This window comes from Diachasma alloeum, unplaced genomic scaffold (assembly GCF_001412515.2).
Source record: "Diachasma alloeum isolate Michigan unplaced genomic scaffold, Dall2.0 Dall_scaffold_00300, whole genome shotgun sequence".
Lineage (NCBI taxonomy): Eukaryota > Metazoa > Arthropoda > Insecta > Hymenoptera > Braconidae > Diachasma > Diachasma alloeum.
Genome location: NW_021680439.1, coordinates 1,297,304 through 1,320,368, shown reverse-complemented (window position 1 = coordinate 1,320,368; position 23,065 = coordinate 1,297,304). Strand labels below are relative to the sequence as shown.

General features: G+C 36.0%; 2 protein-coding genes across 3 annotated transcripts; both read right to left on the bottom strand.

Annotated features, from left to right (window-relative positions):
• Positions 1-140: 140 nt before the first annotated feature.
• Positions 141-12,157, bottom strand: LOC107039509 (poly(ADP-ribose) glycohydrolase). 2 transcript variants are annotated; one of them, XM_015259152.1, is made up of 3 exons: positions 11,979-12,157; positions 6,592-6,801; positions 141-4,661 (listed from the first exon to the last, which is right to left on the bottom strand). In XM_015259152.1, the coding sequence occupies exons 1-3, from the start codon at positions 12,000-12,002 to the stop codon at positions 1,422-1,424; spliced, it is 3,474 nt and encodes a 1,157-aa protein (XP_015114638.1). In that variant the 5' UTR covers positions 12,003-12,157; the 3' UTR covers positions 141-1,421. The 2 variants fall into 2 exon arrangements, with proteins under 2 accessions (XP_015114638.1, XP_015114639.1); XM_015259153.1 differs by having other exon boundaries at positions 141-4,658.
• Positions 12,158-14,887: 2,730 nt separating this feature from the next.
• On the bottom strand, positions 14,888-15,855 carry LOC107039478. Its single transcript, XM_015259096.1, has 3 exons — positions 15,791-15,855; positions 15,567-15,714; positions 14,888-15,237 (listed from the first exon to the last, which is right to left on the bottom strand). Exons 1-3 carry the CDS (start codon positions 15,800-15,802, stop codon positions 15,041-15,043), a joined length of 357 nt encoding a protein of 118 aa, XP_015114582.1. The 5' UTR covers positions 15,803-15,855; the 3' UTR covers positions 14,888-15,040.
• Between the last annotated feature and the right edge of the window lie 7,210 nt (positions 15,856-23,065).

Sequence of the window (23,065 nt, the reverse complement as noted above, 5' to 3'; positions counted from 1 at the left end):
GGAACGGGATTTGAAAATTACTGCAGTGAAGAACATATTAAGAAATTATGATATTTATGCATTCAAAGAATTTTTCTTGCCTAATAGAAATAGTTGAACAAATTTATTAAAAATTATTATTATGAATTATTCAGTAGATTTTCTTTTTTTTGTTTTAACTATCATTTGTGGTGAATACATTTTTGTTCCAAACATATTATTGTCCATAATTTTCCCTATTATTGACAATTTCTAATACTTTCAAGAACAATTGAGGTTTCATCCCGAAAATCAATAGATTGTCGGAGACTTTTCCCATATTAATTTCCCTAGGAGTTTCAAATAATTTTACCGAATTTATATATAAATCATTGTTTTTAATGGCTCATATTTATATAATTTTGAATATCAGTATTTGTCCGAATTTTTCATCATTTTTTGGGAGATTTTTCAGTCACGAATTGAGAATTTATTATTTAAAATCCAAACGTATCAAATTTATGTATTAGTTATAAGTTTATAGTCATCAATTTATGGTTTAAGTCATATTATTGTCAATTGTTATCCTCATTATTTATTTAAAAAATTCTGGTCACCAAATATGTGTAAAAATTTCCTAATTTTCGAGAACCATTTTTAATTGTGAAGAGTCTAACTCTGGTATATTTTACATGAACAAATTAGCTAAATTAATAAATATCACAGAATACAAAATGTGGACGTCCATGAATAACAAATCGAGTTTACCCCTGAATATGTTGAAACTTTGTTTTAAGAAGAAATACATATTCTGTCTCCTCTGTCTCTCTTCATGTTCACATAACACACTCCAAAAATTGTTCGAATGTCAATCTTATTATAAAAAATCATTAGTGGTGAATATATTTCCCGCTCCAAAAATATTATTTTTATATTATTTTTAATATTATTATATTGCCCATAATCTCCCATTTGATTGACAATTTCGAATATTGTAGAGAACAATCGACTTTTCATTCCGAAAGTCACTAGACTGTCGGATGTTAATTCCCCTAGGAGTTTCGAATAATTCTATCGAATTTACATATAAATCATCGTTTTTGATGGCTCATATCTATATAATTTTAAATATCAATATTTGCCAGAATTGTTCATTAGTTTCTGGTAGATTTTTCAGTCACGAATTGAGAATTTATTTCTTAAAATCCAAACGTATCAAATTTATGTATCAGTTTTAAGTTTACAGTCATCAATTTATAGTTTAAGTCATATTCTTGTCCATTGTTATCCTCATTATTAGTTTTAAAAATTCTTGTCATCAAATTTCTGTAAAACTTTCCTAATTTTCGAAAACCATTTTCAGTTATGAAGAGTCCAGCTCTGTTATATTTTAGATGAATAAATCAGATAAATTAGTGAATATCACAAAATACAAAATGTGGACAGCCACAAATCAATTAAGTTTACTCCCCAATATGTTTAAACTTTTGTTTTAACAAGAAATACATACTCCGTCTCCTCTGTTTCTCCCCATACTCACATAGCGCTCCAAAAATTGTCCGAATGTCAATCTTTTTTTTAATCAGAAGCTGCTGAATGGACCTAATTTCATCACGCCACATGTCATCACGTAAGCAGAACGTCCCGGAAATGCCCACATATGACGCGACCATTAAAAAAACTATAAACTTCATCGCCAGATCTCCTCGATCCTCCTGCTGTTTCGTCGCTTTGATTGTCACCATCTTAGCAATCTCATCATTACGATCAACCGTCTCGAAGACCACAAACATTTTTTCAAGTTCGGAAATCACATCCTCCCTCGTGAACATTTTCCCATCCTCAATGTCATTCCTGCGTACATACGCAAAATGTCGAGGCTTGGCGTCTTTACATGGGCCTCGACATTTGAAATCCTTTCCAGATCCATCGTACACCGAATACTGCTGTGCCCCCCAGAAGAAAAGAGCTTCACTCTCCCCCACCGGCTCCACGAAGAGCCTGGCGACCATAAGCTCAGGGTGCAGTAGAAAATTGATTTGTTCTTCATCGATCTGAAACCCAAAAAGATCCCCACCGAAGACTCCCTCGGTATCCAGAACCTCCACTCCTTCCTCACGACAATCCGTCGACTCCATTATGTTCACTGCCCTCAACGGAACCTTCAATGTCCACCAGGTTGGAACTGCAGCAATATGAATTCTCTCAAACGTCAATGTATTATTCGAAGGTTTCTCGATGATGATCGAAAAATATGTGACGAAGCACTTGATCTTTTGCTTCACGATCTCATTCCTCTCGTGACGGTCATCACCAGAATCTTGGAAAGCCTCGAAGAGCTTCCAGAAGCTCAAGAACCTCCCTCCGTACTCTTCACTCCCCTCAGCATCACCAGGAAACGTGCAGAGGAATCCATTCGCTAGTAGACATCCCGCCTGTTCCTGAGTGATTTGAGTGATAGAGTTGTTCTGCCGTTTGCAGACATTTATTTCCTTTATCATCAACGCTGGTAGTTGCAGAGCCAGGTTTTTCATGGCTGCCAAGACCTGGAAGAAGAAATTTCTCGACTCAGCCAAGTCCAGAGACGAAAGGCAGTTCTCAAGACCTCGAAACTTCATTGAGACACTTTTCTTCCCACTGTATCGAAGGATTGATGTTTTGAGGCTGTTAATGCTGTAAGTTGCGGTCTTCAGAGAATCCTTAATCGTCGCCCACTCTGAAGATGAGTGAGGCATCACGACGGGATTTCGTTTCGGTTCCCGAACCGGTGGTGGAGAGTTTCTGGAGGCTCGGGCGATGTTTTCTAGAAACTGCTCCTGGATAGTGAGGAGTTGCAGCCCTGATGATGGAATTTCTGGGACTCTGTTAGTTGATCTCGAGGCTCGCGAATGACTCCTGAATGTTATGTTCGCCAGTTGGGAGATGTTCATAATTGAAGTTTCGTCTTCTGGGGGGTTGAAACCGCTTGAGGTTGTTGCAGACTGCTCCTGGGTCTTCTGTAATCCGTCTTTCGTCACGTTTTCTGTCTTCGCAGGTGTAGGTCCATCCAAGGAAGTTGGATGCAGACTGCGAGACTTGAATTGATATTTGTTCGCTGCCAATTCCTGAGTGTCTCTTCTCACCGGAATTTTCGAAGGAAGCGATTGGTGGGAAACTTCAACAGTATCTTCAGACTCTCGATCAGGGTCAACCTCTTGATCGTCTTGTGTGTCTCCACTGGAGCTTGAAGTATCACTTGAAGAATTAATTTCAGAATCACTTGTAGATTGAGGTTCCACTTTAGCTTCTTCCGGTGAAGACCCTCCAGAACTCTCAGCTCGTTCTTCATCTTTTCTCCTTGAAGAACGCTTATCCAACGAGAAATATTCCCTTGTGTTCCGAAAGTTGACTTTCTTCTGAAGCCATCGCTTCCTCCCCTGTGTTTTCGGGGGGAGTGAAGGCTGAGGAATGTCAATGTCATCTGTAGGTAAATCGTCAGCTCGTGAATTCTCTTCCTGACGAGTGCTGGACGCAGCCGGGAAACACCGATCAGGGTGAGGAGTCTCGATGGCTGATAAACTAACGTCTGGATCGAAAATCGAAGCGTTAGCCCCTGAGAGCACTGTGGATTTAGCCTTCACTCCTGTGTGCTGTTCAACGCCAGCGTCTTCTCTAGAAAATATTCGACCAGAATATTTTTCCTCCGATACATCACTTCCAGCGTCTGCAGATGGACGAGCTGCGTTCAAATCATCGGCTTCAACATTAGCTCCAACATTCGAGGGCCGAAGAGTTTTCCTTGATTTTGATGAGCTCACGTGAAAACGGTCAAGAACAGTCTGCTTCATGTTTATGTTGACCACAATAGTAGATGGGCGAGTTCCGGTGTTTTTGAGATGAGAAACGTGCGGAGAATTATTATTAACATCTTCATCTGAGGCTCCGCGGAACTCTTTCTGGAATGAATACTTCTCTCGCACAGTTTTCGTTACCTCGATCTCTTCGTCATCGTCTTCACCGGATGATCGACTCAAACGGCTTGAAGATGTCTTCTGTTGTATTTTAATATATCGATTTTTCAATTTGGTAGAGGTTTTTGGTGGGTGAGGTTGATTACAATCGTCGGTGGAGTGATAATCCTCATCCGTATTTTCAGGTTCCTTTTGAAGATGGGAACCTCTGGGAGCAGGTCTGCCTCGTGAGGTAACAGAGTTGCCCATATTTCGCGTAGTTTTTCGACTCACAACAGTGGAGGATGCAGTCGAACGAGTTGACGGAGGTTTTTCTGCTGGTGGTGAATAGCGGAACGCTTGGAGACGTTCCCTGGTTCGAGAGGGGCGCGCAGATGCTGCTGGGGATGCGACGTGGTGGATCGGTGACCTGGCGACGGTACCAGAAGAAGCGGCTTGTAGACGAGGGCTTCTTCTCGGACCCGGACGACCCGAGGCTGCAGCAGGGGCTCGGGAGGGGCGTGGAGATGTTACTGGGGATGCGACGTGGTGGATCGGTGACCTGGCGATGGCACCAGGAGGAGCGGCTTGTAGTCGAGGGGTTTTTGTCAGGCCTGGTAGACCCAAAGCTGCAGCTGGGGGGTTTAATGGCTGGAGGAGGCCAGCCTTCCGGGGATTTTGGGGCTCGTCAAGCTGATCCTCCCATTCTGAATCTGATGTTTGTAGCTGCGCGGCTTTTGATATTTTTTTGGTGTTCTTGGCAGCGGTTTTCTTCTGGGGGGAAATGGGGAAGATGTGGTTGCATATATTAATTTCGGCTGTATTCATTAGAGAGGTTGGAGTACACGCATGACAAAATTCAATAGAAAAACTAGCGGATTCGCTAGGAAATTTTTTTGTAATTCTATAGGAATTCTATGGGGTTTTTATAGGATTTCTGTTGGAATTTTATTGAAAAATTTTATTTGTTTTTTACGCTGATTCTATTGCATACTTGATAGGAGAAAGTCAATATATTTCGAATTTCTGTTCGAATTTCCCACTTAAGATTTTTTCTATTAGAATTATTCGGCCCAAATTTTATAAATTTTTTCCGCTGGATTTTATTTTGTTTTACGTTACAGAATCTCAGTGGAAAAAACTCGAAAAATTGATGCCCAAACATTCTTATAGAAAAAATCTCAAGAGAAAAATTGAAATAGAAATTGGAAATTTTCTTATGGAATATCCAATATAATCAGCGCAAAAAATAAATAAAATTTTTCAATAGAATTCCTATACAATTCCAACCGAATTTTCTAGCGAATTCGCTAGACAATTGGATTTCTATTCAACTTTCTATTAGTTTTTGGTCGATTCTATTGAAATGTTCAATAAAAAATATTCTATGAAAGAATATTTTTTATTTAATTCGATTTTCTATTCAACTCAATAGAATTGTAATCAATAGAATTCGACTTTTCTCTACAACTCAATCAATTGAGATATTTTCATCACACTGTCCGAAAAAAGTCGTTTTACGGACACTTCGTGACCATCACACGCAGATTACGAACATTGTGAAGAAATAGTATATTTCGTCATTAGGCCGAAAAAAACTTTTCTGGCGAATATGAGTTTGCAACCCGCGCCGAAGGCGAGGGCTGCAATCGTATGAGCTAGAAATGTTTTTTAGGCCGTATGACAAACAATAATTTTTGCCATAACGGCTGTAAGCAGCGATTACGCTGTAGGCAGCGTGAAACGCTGCTTTACGGCCGGAATGACAAAAAGTCATGTTCATCACTCGACCGAAATAGTATTTCATCACGCTGTGACGAGAAGTGAACTTTTCGGCACGCTCCGCGTGCCTAAAAGTCCACTTTCCGGCACATTGTGATGAAAAATATTGTTCGTAACTGAAAAAATGTTTTTTACACTCGTTACGAAATATACTATTTTCCGGCCTGTTGCGATGGGGTTTTTTACTCGTGTGGCGTTGGCCTCCGAGCCGTAGGCGAGGACTGGCCAACCACACGAGTAAAAAAACTCCATCGCAACAGCCCAGGAACAATATTTTTCTGTAGTGATTTTCAAGTTTTCGAGTTTGGGAAGTATGTAATACCAATTCCCAGACGAGAAATCGTGAGAAGCAGTACAGAAAACAATTTTTCGGCCTTGTGCCGAAAATAACTATTTCTATAGAATTTTCTCGGCTCAAATTTTCCAAGTTTTTTGTTTGATTTTCTTGATGAAAAAAAAGAACAATAGAATGAAAAAAATTCAGAAAATTTGAGTCGAAAAAATTATACTGAAAATGTGTCAATAGAATAAGTTGTATAGAAAAATCGAATTCTATCGACTTCTTCTATAGAGTATTTTCTATTGAGCATTTCCATAGAATCGGCCAAAAACTTATAGAAAGTTCAATACAAGGTAAACAAAAACCGGAGTAAAACCGGGGTGATAATCTTAATATGAAACCGGAGTTCGGTTTTCAAAGAAGTTCTTGAAGGGGGTGACTAGGTCAAATTTTGACCGTTGTGGGGTTCATACCAGCTGCGTCGTGAAGCTTGATACTTTAAGAATAAGTGCTTCACTACACGTTGATTTTATCCAACGTTGAATTTAACACATTCATTTATCCCATTCATCCCATTGAAAAAGTCGAGACTATTACACCCCCCTCATCCCTATCAAACATAAATATTATAATTTTAATCACCATGGGTTTGTCGCGTCTTGCGCCTTGCGAGCTTTTGACCCCACTAGTTGAGCTCTTTGAGTATTTCGAAGCCTCTAGCTTGAAGAAATCAGTATGTACTTTGTTTTCGCGAGATCTTGAACGCGTGATCCTCCTAGGGGCCAGGACGATCTCATCCACGCGAGTATCCTCTGTCGCTGCAAATAGACTACCCGAATCCGTCGGTTTTTTCTGTGGGATAATGAATAAATTTCGTATCAATTCAATTGTTATCCAGCAAATGTGGATGATATTATCAAAGCTATGTACACTCTGATAATATTGATACCATTCCGCACATTTTAAGGGGATGCGTCGGTGAACTTTAAAAGTCTTCACTGGGCCTTGGGGCCCATCAAACAGTTTGTGATGTATGACGGAATTCGGGAAATACTACACGTATGAAAAAAATTAAGTAGAAAGTCTAGCACATTCGCTAGAAAATTCCATCAAAATTTTATAGAAATTCTATGGGATTTCTATTGGAATTTTATTGAAAAATTCAATTTTTTTTTGCGCCTATTCTATTGGATATACAATAAGAAAAAGTTAATAGATTTCGAATTTCTGTTCAAATTTTTCGCTTGAGATTTTTTCTATAAAAATGCCTGGGCATCAATTTTCTAAGTTTTTTCCACTTGGATTCTACAATGCAAAACAAAACAAAATCCGGCGGAAATAACTTAGGAAATTGTGTGTTCAATAATTCTAACAAAAAAAATTTAAGGCCCGGGTGTACTATCTTTCGAATGTTATCTGGATTTTTTTTTATCTTTCGTAATCCAAAATTGTCAATTGAGTGGTACATCATGTAGAAATTCCCAAAAATTATTATAGAATGATTAAAAAAATAGAAAAAATTCGGAACTTTTTCTAAGAGCGTTTTTAATTGAAATTGAGAATGAGTTGAAAAAAGTGGAAATTACAAATATCTGATTCGCTGTGGCAAATTATCTATTAGTTGTCATTTTCCATGGTGGATAACAAAACACTAACTCCTCATGGGAAGTGACAGCTAGGTATCTCAATTTTCAAAACAGTGGTATGTAGTCATCTGCCATTTTTATGTGATAAAAGTGTGATTAAAAAATTCTCCAAAATATTACAACTTCTTTCAACGAGCCTTTTCCGTAATACCTAAATGTCTCTGTGCTGTGTGGGAAAAGGTTTACGAAATCAGTCTTCCCCCTGCATGATATTGGGTGACAGGACGCCATTTGCCACCGTAAATCAGATACATTTTTCAATTTCTTGTTATTCAACTTATTCTGAATATAAATTAAAAATGCTCTGTGAAAAAATTAAGAATTTTTTCTACTTTTTCTTTTATTATTCATTCATAATTTTTCAAAACTTCTGCATGATGCAGGACTTAATAGACAATTTCAGACGACGAAAGATGCAAAAAACATCGAGATAACGTTAGAAAGATAGTACACCCGGGCCTTAAAAGAAAAATTCAAACAGAAATTCGAAATCTATTGACATTTTGTTATTGAATGTCCAATAGAATCAGCGCGAAAAACAAATCGAATTTTTCAATAGAATTTTCTAGCAAATTCGCTAGGTTTTCTATTGAATTTTTTCATGACTGTAGAACAAATCACGGACCAGATCTACAGGGATTCTACAGGGAAAAATTTCGATTAATTTTTTAAAGTTTATAATTATTAAGGGAGCTCACTCAAGGCCATAACTAGCATAATTATCTTCTATAACAATATAACTGTCATACTTCAAACGTCATGAGAATTGCTTAGGAATGACTCGACCGGAGAAATACGGTATTAATCCATCAGCTAGTCTTGGTTCTGTCTGCACTACGACCTCCATTGAATTTTATCTTTGGAATATGTTTTCGAGTGTGCTGAATCCGAATCTGAAGTTCGTTTTGCCGAGTCATGGTCGCTTCCATTTATTTATAATAAGTTAATTGTTTATAAAGCTTTTGCGGCTGAACGCTTAGAGATACGAATAAAACTCCTAAAGAAAAAATGTTCCTCTACCAAAGATACATAAATCTTGTTTTCTGACTTTTTTTTCATATCTCTATTATTGACAGAGATAATTGACATTGAATGATAGAGAGCTGGCGCGCTCAGTTCCAAAGGCAGCGCGCCGGCCGCCCAGGCTTTCCAGGTAATGCTCTGTACTCCGATTCGCTTATTTCGTCCACAGAACCATAACACGTCGTGTTTTGATCTATTTTTGTTTTCCCTCCATTATTTTCGTAGAGATAAAACTGAGAGGTATTGTGTCCAAGCAGTTACTCAATAGCTCTTGAGACGTTAAGGATGTTTTACACCCTTTCTGCCAAAATTCACGTTTTTTAAATTTTTCTGGCAAACTTATGATGGAATTGACGTGAAAAAATATAACGTTTTTGCGTTTTGTCATTATTTAATGACTGACGAAATTTTAAGGTGGTGCGAACATTTTCCTGCGTTTTCTCTAAACTTTTAAAAAGAATCACAAAACTGTAGAAAAAACGCATAAAAATTATCGCACCACTACGCAACTTCGTGAGCCATTAAAGAATGACAAACCACAAAATCGTTATATTTTTTCACGTCACTCCCATCGATAATTTGCCAGAAAAATGAAAACAACGTCAATTTTGGCTAAAAGGGTGTCGAACATCCTTAACGTCTCTTATTTTTCTCTCTATTCAAATGGGACGAATTATTTCGGTGTCTTACGCGTGACTTTCACGACTTAATCAATGCAAAAAAATATCTTTAGATGCCCAGTATGTCACGTGAGACTTTGGTGTACTAGGGAAAAATACAGAAAAAGTGTTCAATTATTAAAAAAAAAAAATGAAAACTGTAAAATTGCGTCGTAGCAAAAAAGGAGAGGAAATCACAATAGGAATAGATTCAAATATTAAAAATGACAATTCTCAGGATGGACCACAATGAACAGAAGGAGGGGGAGAATCGGGGAGTCCTAAAAGTGCAATTCCAAGACGATCAACTCGTTCTATGATAAATTTACCTTCAGTATCCCCAAATGAATCTCCACTTGAGATTTTCTCAGTACTCACGAGGAAAATTTCTCACAGTTACGGAGCTACCACCTACGAGTGCAAACATTCATTATCATATTTTACGCGCTTTATACCAGACATACCTCAAGCGGAATTTTTTCCATGAATACGGTCTGATTGAACTAGATGCAGAGAGATTTGGATACAAGGTTGATGTTGATGACCAATTGATTCCTAGACGGATGACCGAAATTTCTCCCCCAAGTGATAGTTTAGTTTCCAATTGTGCCAATTGTACAAATTGTTCACGTGTACATGTATATGTATTAAATATGAAGTTCCATGTTGCGCATATTGTTCTTGCCAACGGCATAAGAGATGTAAAAACCCTACGAAATAAATGTTTAAGATTTTTCATCGTCTTTTTTCGATCAGCGGCTCGCAAGATCACCGCCGCCTGCGCTGAGAGCGTAGAACGTCTCCCCTCCCCACTAGATGTACGATAACTTTCTCAATAATAGAGATATGACAAAAAGTCAAAAGACAAGATTTATGTATCTTTGGTAGAGGAACATTTTTTCTTCAGGAGTTTTATTCGTATCTCTAAGCGTTCAGCCGAAAAAGCTTTATAAACAATTAAATTGTTATAAATAAATAGAAGCGACCATGACTCGGCAAAACGAACTTCAGATTCGGATTCAGCACACTCGAAAACATATATTCCAAAGATAAAATTGAATGGAGGTCGTAGTGCAGACAGAACCAGGGCTAGCGGATGGACTATATTGAAAAAATCAATACTTCTCTCAAGTAAATGGATATTTGGCAAAAATAATTTTTTTTTCAATGTAGTACAGCCCGCACTATAAATTCCACCATTTTCAATCATCAAAAATCATAAATATTCAGCGTCATTCAAATTACATTTTGCCCAGAATTATTATAATTTTAAACATTCATTGTTTATAAATAAATAATTGAAATTTTTTAAACTTTCGAACACCTTATTTTTTAGGCAGAAAATTGATTGTTCATAAATTGTTTATAGAAAATGCTCGTAATTGTTGAAACTTGCAATTGTTGAAATTTTAGTAATTTCATCAATCTGCCTCAAAAAGTAAACTTTCTATTTTTTTCAGGTTTTCAAAATGTTTTCTAACGGTTTAATATCGAGATTCAAATTCAGACCTGCAAAGTTTAAATAATAAAATCATTATAAAATGTCCGGAAACTTAGGGTCAAGTGGAACTCAAGTGAAAGCTCTGATGTTCGACTCGAAAAGTAGAAAAGGATTTCACTGGAGAAAAAATAACCAAAGTACTTGGATATCCTTAAATAGGGGAAAAATTGCGAGATTAATAGTAAATTTTACTCCGTTGGCCCGGGAAAATTTACTGAACGTGAGGGTGATTTGTATCGAAACTGTAGAATCACCTTGCATCCCATTCAAACTTATCCCAGTGAACGTGATTAATTGCTCGAATTTTTCGTATAATTTTTCTGTAACTGAGAATGATTTTCACCGGACCCGCTTGGCAAAAATTCACTTCTGTCCGTCCCCATGACCTTCATGTGTGCAAAACAAGCACCTACCGGTGTGGAAAATTTTACTAAATAGGGGGATAATTTTTGCATTCATAGATGTGTTTTTTCACCGAGAAAATCCATAGATGTGTTTTTTTCCCGATACGAGGAGAAAAATTCAATGAAAATTACCAGAAAAAAACGTAAAAATTACGTTTCGAAATGTAATCCGCGAACGAAGTAAAATTCAGTGAAAAGTATGAGCCGGAACTGAAATTGTAGTAATCGCCACGTAAATTCTACGATTGGTTCAGTAAAAATTAACCACCCGTCTGATGACTCGTCGCTGTGCCAACAAGTCGTTCCATAATTTTTCCCCGACGATTGAGAAATTTTACGGAACGGAACGTAGAAATAACTCACCAGCTTCATAAAAATTGTTGAACGTTCAAGAATTTTTCATTTTGGAGGCATAACAAGTCGGGAAGTTTCTATAAGATTTTACTTCTTCAGGAAAAATTACGTGACAATTTCATACTTTGTTCGGTGATGAACCTGAAAATTCACTGAACATTTCAAATTTCTTCTCTTCTATTCCTATAAATATTGCCGGAAAATGATTCCCCATTGCGGATTACGTGAATTGTTCTGTAATTTTTATTGAATATTTCTCTCTGTGGAGAAAATCATAAGATCTCCGCTAAAAACTAGTATTTCTTCACTGAATTCCATTTTGCGCCACGATTACCATCTATACAGTAAAATTTGTCAAAAATTAAATATGGCCGTATAATCGACGGAGAGTATTATGGAGTTTTACGTTTAAGCAAACACCAAAAAAGGTTGAAGTACTCACCACCCTCCCGACTTTAAACGGCATCCTTATTACTTGAAAAAGTGATAATATAGTTCCCAAAACTTCTGTGAATTTCTCCGAATTTTGATGGTATTTTTCGTTTCAAAACTAATGGAAACGGTTCCTCTACAGGACAATAATAAACATCCCAGCTGCTCGGAGTCCTTAATCGGCACCGAATGATTCCCTTGGTTCAACACAAAAGGCCTCGTTCATCCTGTTTGGCGGGATTACATCACATTCATCAGAATATAATGTATCAATCACACACTGTATGCAAATTTCAGAAATTTGAATTTGCGAAAGATTCCGTGTTTATTGATTGCGCATCACTGCATCATTAGTCGATCTGTCAGGTTCCGTCGATATATTACCATGAAAAAATGAAAAAACGAGAATAAAACTACATTCTTCATTGTATAATGGTCTTTTTTCATCCAATTAAATAGGTATTATCACGACGAGTATTTTGAGAGAAAAAAACATTGCATCGATCGAATGGTTCAGGAGATATCAGCAAAAAACCATTTTCGAAGAATCGCGATATCTTAAAAGCCGCTCAACCGATCGAGCTGAAATGTAGTACAAATTTGAGTCTGAGTAGTACCAATTAAGGGGAGACTACAATGAGTTTTCAAAGTCGTGGATTATTGGAGGGAGACTTTTCATACGTTGAAGATCGATAATATAGGACTGAAAACGAATAATTGGTGCAAAAAAATTTTTGTTTATTGTTCGTTTGCTCGAAAACGCTTAAAATGCTAAAAACAGTCCAGAGCCTCCAATTTTTGAACTACAAAAGATTTTTTTTTTTCAAAATTTTCGGAAAAATGTGTGGAACAACAATTACGCCAGTTTTTTAGAATTCGACTCCTACACAGCTGATTTCGGTTTTTTTATATTAAAAAAATCACTATTTGTGTAAAAAAAATATAAAAAAAGCAAATTTAGCCATGTAAGAGGCGAATTAAAAAAAATAGCTCATAATTGTTATTCCACATATTTTTCCAAAAATTATGAAAAAAAAAATCCTTCGTAGCTCAAAAATTAGAGGCCCTTGACTGTTTTTGGCATTTTAAGCGTTTTCGAGCAAACAAACAATTAAAAAATTTTTTTTTGCACTAATTATTCGTTTTCAGATCTATATAATAGATCTTCAACATATGAAAAGTCTTACTCCAATATACCTATTTTTATTTCTATTTTTAGAGTCTTCTAGTAGATGAATTATAAATTTCAACATAAATCCCATAAGACCACGTGTGTAAACAAAAATTTGTTCATTTATTTCTGGCGAGACTATTGTGATTAATTTCTTGTAACATCAAAATAGTTAGTTTCATATGTTCTACAGGCAAAAAAATTATAAAATTTTCCTTGAACATGAAAAAATAAGATTTGCTGAAAATGACTAAACATCCTTAACAGCCAGAATTATAGCATCTTTGCCTCAATAATGCTCGAGTTATGGGGATAGTTCTGGATATACGAACACACATCTGAATACACATACCTACGCGCATAGACATTTTTTAAAAACGTCATTTCTTCACGTTTCATGAAATTTCTAGGCATTTCCACCCAAAATTAAGAAATCGAAAAAAATCACCATTACAAAGCTGCCATTCGGAAGCAAAAGGAATAATTTTCATTCGAAACATATTTATGTATCTCTCCCGGTTATTGCGAAAAATCATTTTACTGAAAATGGAGACTAATTTGTTTATAACAGATTATTGCGCGACTGGAGAAAAAAATAAAAAAATTCGGATTCTTCACCCCCAAAAACATGAACTCCGATACTAAAATTTCGTCGACCTCTTCCACCATGTGACCACGTTCTTTTCTTCACGTTTCATGTCATTTCTAGGCATTTTCACTCAAAATTAAAAAATCGAAAAAAATCACCATTACGAAGCTTCCATTCGGAAGCAAAAGGAATAACTTTCATTCGAAACATTTTTCTGTATCTCTCCCGGTTGCTGCGAAAAATCATTTTACTGAAAATGGGGACTAATTTGTTTATAACAGATTATTGCGCGACTGGAGGGAAAAATAACCAAAAAATTCGGATTCTTCACCCTTCAAAAACATGAAATCCAATAATAGAATTTCGTCGACCTCTTAGTAACCACCTTCGTTTCTTCACGTTTCATGGCATGTCTAGGCATTTCCACCCAAAATGAAGAAATCGAAAAAAATCATCATTACGAAGCTGCCATTCGGAAGCGAAAGAATAACCTCATTTCTACGCATTTCCAGCCAAAATTAAGAAATCGAAAAAAATCACCATTACAAGGTTTCATTCGGAGGAAGAAAAAAGAAAAGGAGGAAAAGGAATAATTTTCATTCCAAACATTTTTCTGTATCTCTCCCCGTTTTTGCAGAAAATCATTTGTTTACTGAAAATAGGCACTAATTTGTTTATAAAAAATTATTGCGCGACTGGAGGAAAAAATAATCAACGAATTCGGATTCTTCACCCCCAAAAACATGAAATCCCATAATAAAACTTCGTCGACCTTTTAGTGACCACGTGCTTTTCTTCACGTGTCATGACATTTCTAGGCATTTCCACCCCAAATTAAAAAATCGAAGAAAATGACCATTACAAAGCTTCCATTCAGAAGGAAAAAGAATAACTTTCATTCGTTGTTCTCTATCTCTCCTGGTTGTCGCGAAAAATCATTGTACTGAAGATGGGGACTAATTTGTTTATAACAAATTATTGCGCGACTAGAGGAAAAAATAACGCGAAAATTCGAATTCTTTACCCCCAAAAACATGAAATCCAATAATAAAATTTCGTCGACCTCTTAGTGAACACGGGAGGGGAGTATTGCAGATCGACTCACAACACAATTTTCTGAATTTGAATGACCAAATATATTTAGAGACACCGTCGAATACAAGGTACAAATTCCTTAAAACCTATGATCCTTAACTTGTTAATTCGAAATTAAAAAGGGGCGATGATGGATGGAGGGAGATGATGATAAAATAACTGATCCAGAATTCCATTAAAATCTTCTCTTCTGAAGATATTTTGTCGTTACCGCTCTTTACCAGGAGTTGTAGTATCCAAGATTGTGACCGAGACCGGTGTAGGGCAGACGCACTGCAGCTGGGGCGGTGTAGACTGGAGCTTGGTAAGCATGGTTGTAACCGTGACCCGCAAGGAGAGGAGAAGTGGCGAGTGGTGTAACGGGAGCCGCATGTCCATAGTAGTAGGGGTTGTTCAGATATCCGTGAGCAAGTCCTGAAAAAAATTCAACAAATCCAAAGCGATATTTTTTTTTACTATTGCCCAAAACGTCATGAACAAACAATTGTGTATTTCTCCTTATCATACTGAGGATAATTTTCTATTAAGATAATGAATTCCAATTTCAGTGGATAATTTGACAAAAATATGAAAAACAGCTCCATTCGAAAATTCATTAATCGGAAATATTTTTAGTCGAACTTGTCAGGTCCTTTGAACGAAATGAAATTGTCTACAATTATATACGATTCAATTTTAAGGGAATATTGTCTTCCCTCGGTGTAAGCAATTAATAATAATGAAAGAAATTGGAAAACTATTACCATTGTATCCATAGTTTAGACCGTGGTATCCTCCCAAATAATTCCCGCCATATCCAACGGGAGCAATGCCTCTCTTCTGCTGATTCTTCTGCTCAACTGCCTCTTCACCGAAGATTGGTGCAGCCAGAGCGAGAATGGTGAAAATGAGCTGAAACAAAAAAATATATAAACTCCATTAAAATCCGGAAATTGGCCATTCCCTTTATCTGAACTCCGACACTCACCAGGACGTTCATGTTGATATCGGTTTGTAAATAGAACTGGTAAGTTCCTGATGCACAGTGATACTGCTGATGTGATACTGATGCGGATAGTCGCTGGCACACCCACTTTTATACTTGGTTCGGTTCTACTTCTAGTTTCAATTTCTTCACTTGAGCAGTCCTTTTTCTTTTTTTTTCTGCAGGGGCGAAATAGAATCGTAACTGTGACGAAATATGCTACATGACACTAACTGCAGGATCGAAAAAGAAGGGACAAAGTTCAGGCACATGGAGCCCGTAAATTGATAGTTTGGTGAAAAAGTAAGCAATTATGAATTCTTTCCACATTGTTAAAGTACAAAAACAGAAAATTAATGAATTTTTCTCATATTGATGTCCATTTATCGTTATGGTTCACATTCTTTCTGTCATCGAGAATGACTCAATTCTATTTCTCGTTCCATTCTCCTGGAGATACGAATGTTTCTGTTTGTTGGAACGATTCATCTCACCCTTGAAACAAATGTAAGAATTGATGCCAGTAATTTTTTTTTCATCGTGACCAGCAGTCTAAGGGGTATTTATAGAAAATTTTGGCCACATCTGCGATGGGAGGGAAATTAATTCTAATTTATGAAATAACATTTTTCTGGGGAAGCCTTCAGAACTGAAACCTAATCCAAACCTATCTGGATGAAGTTTTTAGATAAAATTATTAGAAAAAATTCTCAAAGTAATAATAATTTTAATAAGTAATAATTTTAATAAGTAAATACATAATAACAGTAAAAATTCTTTAAGGTGTACAGCATGAAAACTGGTTTTCCTTAGCATTGTCTCCATGTTTTTCATAGATAACGTTTATAATATTCTCCAGCTATCGAAAACAATTCTAACTAACTGTACTACTTAGTTTAGGAGATAATACATCTTGGAATGCGGGCTTCTAGCACGCGTCACGCACAAAACAAATTTAATAGAAAAACCTAACGAATTCGGTAGAAAATTCTATTGGATTTCTATTGAACTTTTTATTAGTTTTTGTCCGATTCTACTAAAATATCCAATGGAAAATATTCAATAGAAAAAGTTAATAGAATTCGATTTTTCTATAACTTATTCTCTTCAGATATTTTCTTTAGAATTTCCTCGGCTGAAAATTTCTAAATGTTTTTCATTCTATTTTTCTTTTCTTTTCATCAAGAAAGTCAAATAAAAAGAATTAGAAAATTTGAGCCGAGGAAATTCTATAGAAAATATCTCAATAGAATAAGTCGTATCAAAAAATCTAATTTTATTTACTTTTTTTATAGAATATTTTCGATGAAATATTTCAATAGAATCGGCCAAAAACTAATAGAATGTTTAATAGAATTCGCTAGGTTTTTCTATTAAATTTTTTCATCCATTGTAGCATAGGTCAAACGGGGGTGATGGGTCCCCTCGAACTCGATTTTTTCATGTGATGGAAAAATGGTTCTTATGATGTTCTTAAAAAACGAATCCGTGGTCGATTGATAAATTCCGAATACCGTGAATTTTTTGTAAAATTTTCTAGTACATAGTTTCTGCGATATTCCATTGTGAAAAATGGAAATTTCGTGAAATCATTGATAATTTTATTCAAACAATTGATTAACAAATAATTTTTTAGTTGATTCAAACAATTATTGTTGCCTTTATCAACAACACTAGGCAATCGTGCGCGCCGTCGCGCGCGACCACCTTCCAGTGTGCGCTGTAACGCACAATAACATCCTCGTAGTCATGGAAATCATTGATTGATCCATCAACCAATCGCAAGGCGAATAAAAAGTTAAAAATCAAAACAATCATTCATTGTCAATCAACTTTATGAAAAAGGAATATGACGATAGAAAAAATCAATAACTTATGAGATGGCAATAAATTAAGTCATTTCGATTTTTTTCCGAAAATTCATAGGGTTCAATTCACTGACTTTTGGGTGGTATTGTCTCGGAATATACCTTAAACTTATGGCCTTCCACCATCATACCCATTCAGTACAAAATCATTTTTAGATCGTCATGTTTTAACCCCTCACTTACGGGGCCCTTCTGTTACCAAGTCTAATGTGAGCTCAATATTACTGTGATTCGATAATTTCTGAAGCATGAAAAATTATGAAACACACATGTAATTAAAACTAGAATATTCAGTTTTCCATTGAAATTGGTATAATTACTTTATCTCTCATAGTTTTGGAATTGTTCAATTTTGAGAAAGGTCATGCGTTTTTAGCTGGGCATATGCGATTATAATATTCTATTTCAACTCAAACTCACTTTTCTCTTCGAAGGCGCATTCTCATGATAAAATTAAATAAACGTCTCAGAAAACTAATTTACATAATTTATTGTTATCCCCATAAATACTCGAAATATTTTCTCGACCGAATGACAATAAAAACAACTTTCGTCTACGCATCTTAAATTTCGTGACTTTCACTGTTACACTTGCGATTACCCAATGCTCCAACCCTGCATTTCAATGACAATTTTTCTTAAATTCAATCGTCTCATATGGCACTTCCTCCCATGCAACATTCCCCATATCATACCTCAAGTCCCAAGAATAAGAATGATGACAATGTCATGTGTCCTACATCTTGCCAATTACTTATGGACCCCAGGGGACAATTTGCATTACAGAACTCCCCGATTTTTTCCCATCTAAAAAAACAATTTTGATGCTGAAACGAAGGACGTTATGATGCCAAGATGTCGAGTCCAAGATTTCCTGTGCCCCTGGGTACGTGATAAACGTAACAATCGTTGCCTGCGTCTATCCATCCACCTGAATTACGATCATGTTTGCGTTGGCAAAGATCTATGGGTCGTACTTGTCAGTGGCGGTTGTACGCTACTGACCGCCCCAGGGCAGGATAGGTTTAGACTCCAATTGTCGTTACAATAAATGAGAGTAAAAACATTATAAAGGAAGAGTAATTGACAATTTCATTATTACCCGAGAGGCTTAGCGGTGACTTTGATCGTCAGACCATTTAAAATAATGTTATCCTTTTCTTGCTTGTGTCAGGGACTCGTGTGCATGTTTTTCACTCTTAATTGATGTAATTAAAATTCGACGGGATCATGAAGTCTCTGGGGAGGCTTGGGAACTAGGTGTGAAAATTCATCGGTTTTTCTTACTTTAAAAAAATTATGGTGCAATCCACGGATTTCACTTTTCCGTTTTTGGGTTTCTATGTGCAATTAATTAGTCTAAAATTATTCATTCGATTGTCTTCATTTGGAACCTCAAGTGATCAATATTAATTGTTTTTCCCATATTTGAAGAGAAATATCTTAGCAGAGAAAACAGATCAGCAGTTCCATAACTTTATAAATAGTTGTTCGATTTATTTGTCACAAGTTCTCGTTTTAGTGCCCCTCAAATGGGCCTGTGGCATGAAAAGGGCACACTTCCAATTTTGGTTTTTGGTATGCAATAACAACGTCATTTTTCAAGTGATTGAATGTGTCTTTGGCTTGAGATCTTTGGAATTTCATTAATGTTATAGGAACATGTACAACTTCCAACCGACAAAGTGGCGCCCTTTTTATGTGAATAACCGTTTACCTGTTTTTTGTGTAATTAATTGTAGTGCAAGTGGCCCGGTGTAGAGCATTCTCACCTGCAAAAACCAGAGCGCCTGGTCAGGGTTGTTCGAGCCCAGTAGGATGCCGGGATTTTTTGAATTTGGATGAGCGGAACTGATGGTTCGCTTGGATTTTCTGTGATATTCTCTGCTGGAAGACAATAGTTGTTCATTCTCATGAGATAAGTCTATTAATTTTATTGTTTAAGATATTGTTCCTCAGAATTTTAAGTTTTTTTTGTCAGGTAACGTATGAAAAAATCCTATAGGATTTCCCATAGGATTCCCTATAGAAAATCGTATGGAGAATTCGAACATTTTCTATAGGATTTTTCACATAGGATTTCCTATAGGATTTCTTATAGGAAATTCTATAAGATTTTCAATAGGATTTCCTATGAAATTTAGGGTCAACAGAGTCATATGGGGGTCATATAAGGATCATATACGGGTCAAGTGAGGGTCATATGAATGTCATGTGGGGGTCATATGGGAATCACGTGAGAGTCATATAAGGGTCATATGTTGGTTATATAAGAGTCACATGACGTTTACATGGGGAAATACAAGGGTCATACAAAGCTCATAGGAGGCTCATGAGGATCAAATGACCTTCATATGACCCCCATATAATCCCTATATAACCCTCATATAACTCCCATGTGACCCCATATGACCCAGATATGATTCACATATGACCCCTATATGACCTCCATATGGCCCTCATTGTGACCCTTATGCCCCTAAATTTTATAGAAAATCTTGTTGAAAATCTCATATGAAATACTATAGGAAATCCTATCCGGAAAATCCTATAGGAAATGTTCGAATTCTCCGGATTTCCTATAGGAAATCTCATAGGATATGCTATAGAAAATCCTGTAGGATTTTTTCATACGTGCGTGCACTATCGAAAAAAAAGTTTTGTTTTTCAAGGGGGATCTCTTGTCTATGGTAGCTTATGAACCCATCGAGCGACATTTGATATATGCTGGGACATCTAAAAAAATAGGAATCATGTAGAATTCATTCCATTTTGCCCCGTATTTCATGGTAAAACCTCATTTCTCGAATGTTTACCGTAACATGCGCCATGCACTATAATTTTCATTCGATTCGGACTTTTTTGAAGGTTCGTTAGACTACAAAGAATAAAAAAATGAAATCCATTTTTGAAAATCTGAATTAGATCGTAATGTTTAACGTTTAAAATATGTTCATTTTGAGTAGTTGAGAAGTTGCTATTCATATTTTCCTGATTGAATCCTTTCTAGATACCATTACAATATTCAATTACTTCAAACAACATTTTTGTAAACTTTATAAGAAAAACCAATGGAAACGAGAAAATCGAAACAAAAATTGAATTTCTCATGGTCAATTTTTATTTCTGGAGTGTAACGAACAGTAAGAAAATGGGCCATTTCGGCGGTAGAAATCCGAAACATGAAGTTTTACTATGAAAGGCCAAGCAAAATGGGTTAAATTCTACATGATTCCTGTTTTTTAGATGTCCCATCACAAATCGAAAGTCACCCGATAGGTTTATTGTGCTTGTGTACAGACTTTCAAGTGTCAGGGGGTTCTCTTTTCAAAAATAAGCACAACGAATACCCACACTGATAGAAAGGATTAGTTATTATTAACGAATGGATTTGGTTGGAGACGAGGAGCTATTGCGGTAGTGACGTGGTAAACGGAGATAAGCGATCTTATCTCCCAGTTGAGTTTTTGAGGAATATTTCGCGAAACTTGTTGTAGCACTCAATAGGCTTCACAAAAAAGGTTATAACAAAAATGTTGCTATGTCCCTTAGATTCCGAGATATTGATTGAAAACTGGTCAATAGTCAAAATTGACTTATCTCCTTTTACCACTTCGCTACTGATTTGGTCTCACCAAATGTTCATTCGTTAATAGTTAACAAATGCACATTTGAGGAGCCTTACGTGACTCGATTTTCACTTTTCAAGTGAATCATTCTTTAACTATTAACGAATATTCATTTGTAAAGAAATTTTAAGAGAGCCTGTGTATTTGTGTAAATATGAAGTGTGTGTCTGCGAGTGACTGTGTACATTTGAATTTAATACGACGTTGTATTCTCCAACAATTTGGGCATATTCAACTCTACCATTCGGTAATAGTTAAGGAATCTCGTTTGGAATAAATGAATGAGTCTATCAGTGCAATTTTATTCTCTAGAGTCAAACGAAGAATGAAAAACAAGGATTTTTATGAAAAAACAGAAAAACGGAAATATCTCGAAAACTTTGTATGAACGGGTATATATGTTTAGATTGATTCAGATAGAAGGCATCGAAATGAATATTTTGAAAAAAAAATTGAAATCGGTTGACTAGCTTCGAAGATATTAGCGAAAAACGATTTAAAAACGAATAGCTTTTTCTCAAAAACTATTTGATTGATCGGGCTGAAATTTTGCACAGAGTTAGTCCTAGTTAAGTACTATAATCTGACAAAATTTCAGATTTTTTGGGATAAGTTTAGTCAGTTAATTACTCAATTTTCGAAAAATTGACCACCGGGAAGGTGGCGATGGACATTGACACCGACAGACATGGTCGCCAAACTTCGTATTTTTACGTTTCAGATCATTCTACATCATTTCCAATCGACATTAGAGAATGTGACAATAGCACGATTACAATGCTTCTATTCGGAAGCAAAAATCTGAATCAGATGATTATTGCGGTCCATAGGGCATTTTTATGATAAAGACTCGAAAAATGAGCTTTTACCATGGAAGACATTCCCTATTGTATTAACATTGGCTTATTGTGTATTGGAGAAAGAGCATTCTTACAGAATTCATTTGATAGTAGCGGAATCAGTGTGAAAAAATTATCCTGTGCAGTGAAATTTCCCACACCTGTAGGGTATTTTTTTTTTCTTGCAACCATCTGAAAGTCATGGAGACGAATGGAAGTCAAACTTTACCAGACGCGTTCGGCAAAAAATCCGTTGTCCGTTACAGGAAAATTATACGCAATATTGAGGAACCATTCACGTTCACACGCATGAAAAAGTTCAATAGAAAACCTTGCGAATTCGCTAGAAAATTCTATTGGAATTCTATTGAGTAATTCTACTTGTTTTTTGCGCTGATTCTATCCCATATTTGATAGGAAAACGTCAATATATTTTGAGTTTCTGTTCGAATTTTTCTCTTGAGTTTTTCTATTAAAATTATTTTCACAAACTTCCTATGTTTTTTGCGCTAGATTTTGTTTTTTTTTTGCATTATAGAATTCGAGGGGAAAAAGTTGGAAAATTGATGCTCAGGTATTCTTATAGAAAAAATCTCATGAGAAAAATTCAAACAAAAGTTCAAAATCTATTGACTTTTTATTATCAATCACCCAATAGAACCAGCGCAAAAAACAAATAGAATTTTTTAATACAATTTCAATCGAATTTTCTAGCGAAATCGCTAAGTTTTCTATTGAATTTTATCATATATGAGAACTTCCAGCCCGATAGACCAAATCGTGCGACCTCATATTTTTTCTTTTTCGGGACATTCACAGAGTCTATAGATCTCCTCAGAACAAGCATTTTTCTTCTTTTTCCTTGCTCTAGTTTGCGTGGTTCGCGAGTTATGGCCATTTGAAATTTCAACATTTTTACAAATTCATTTTTTTTTTCAAAAA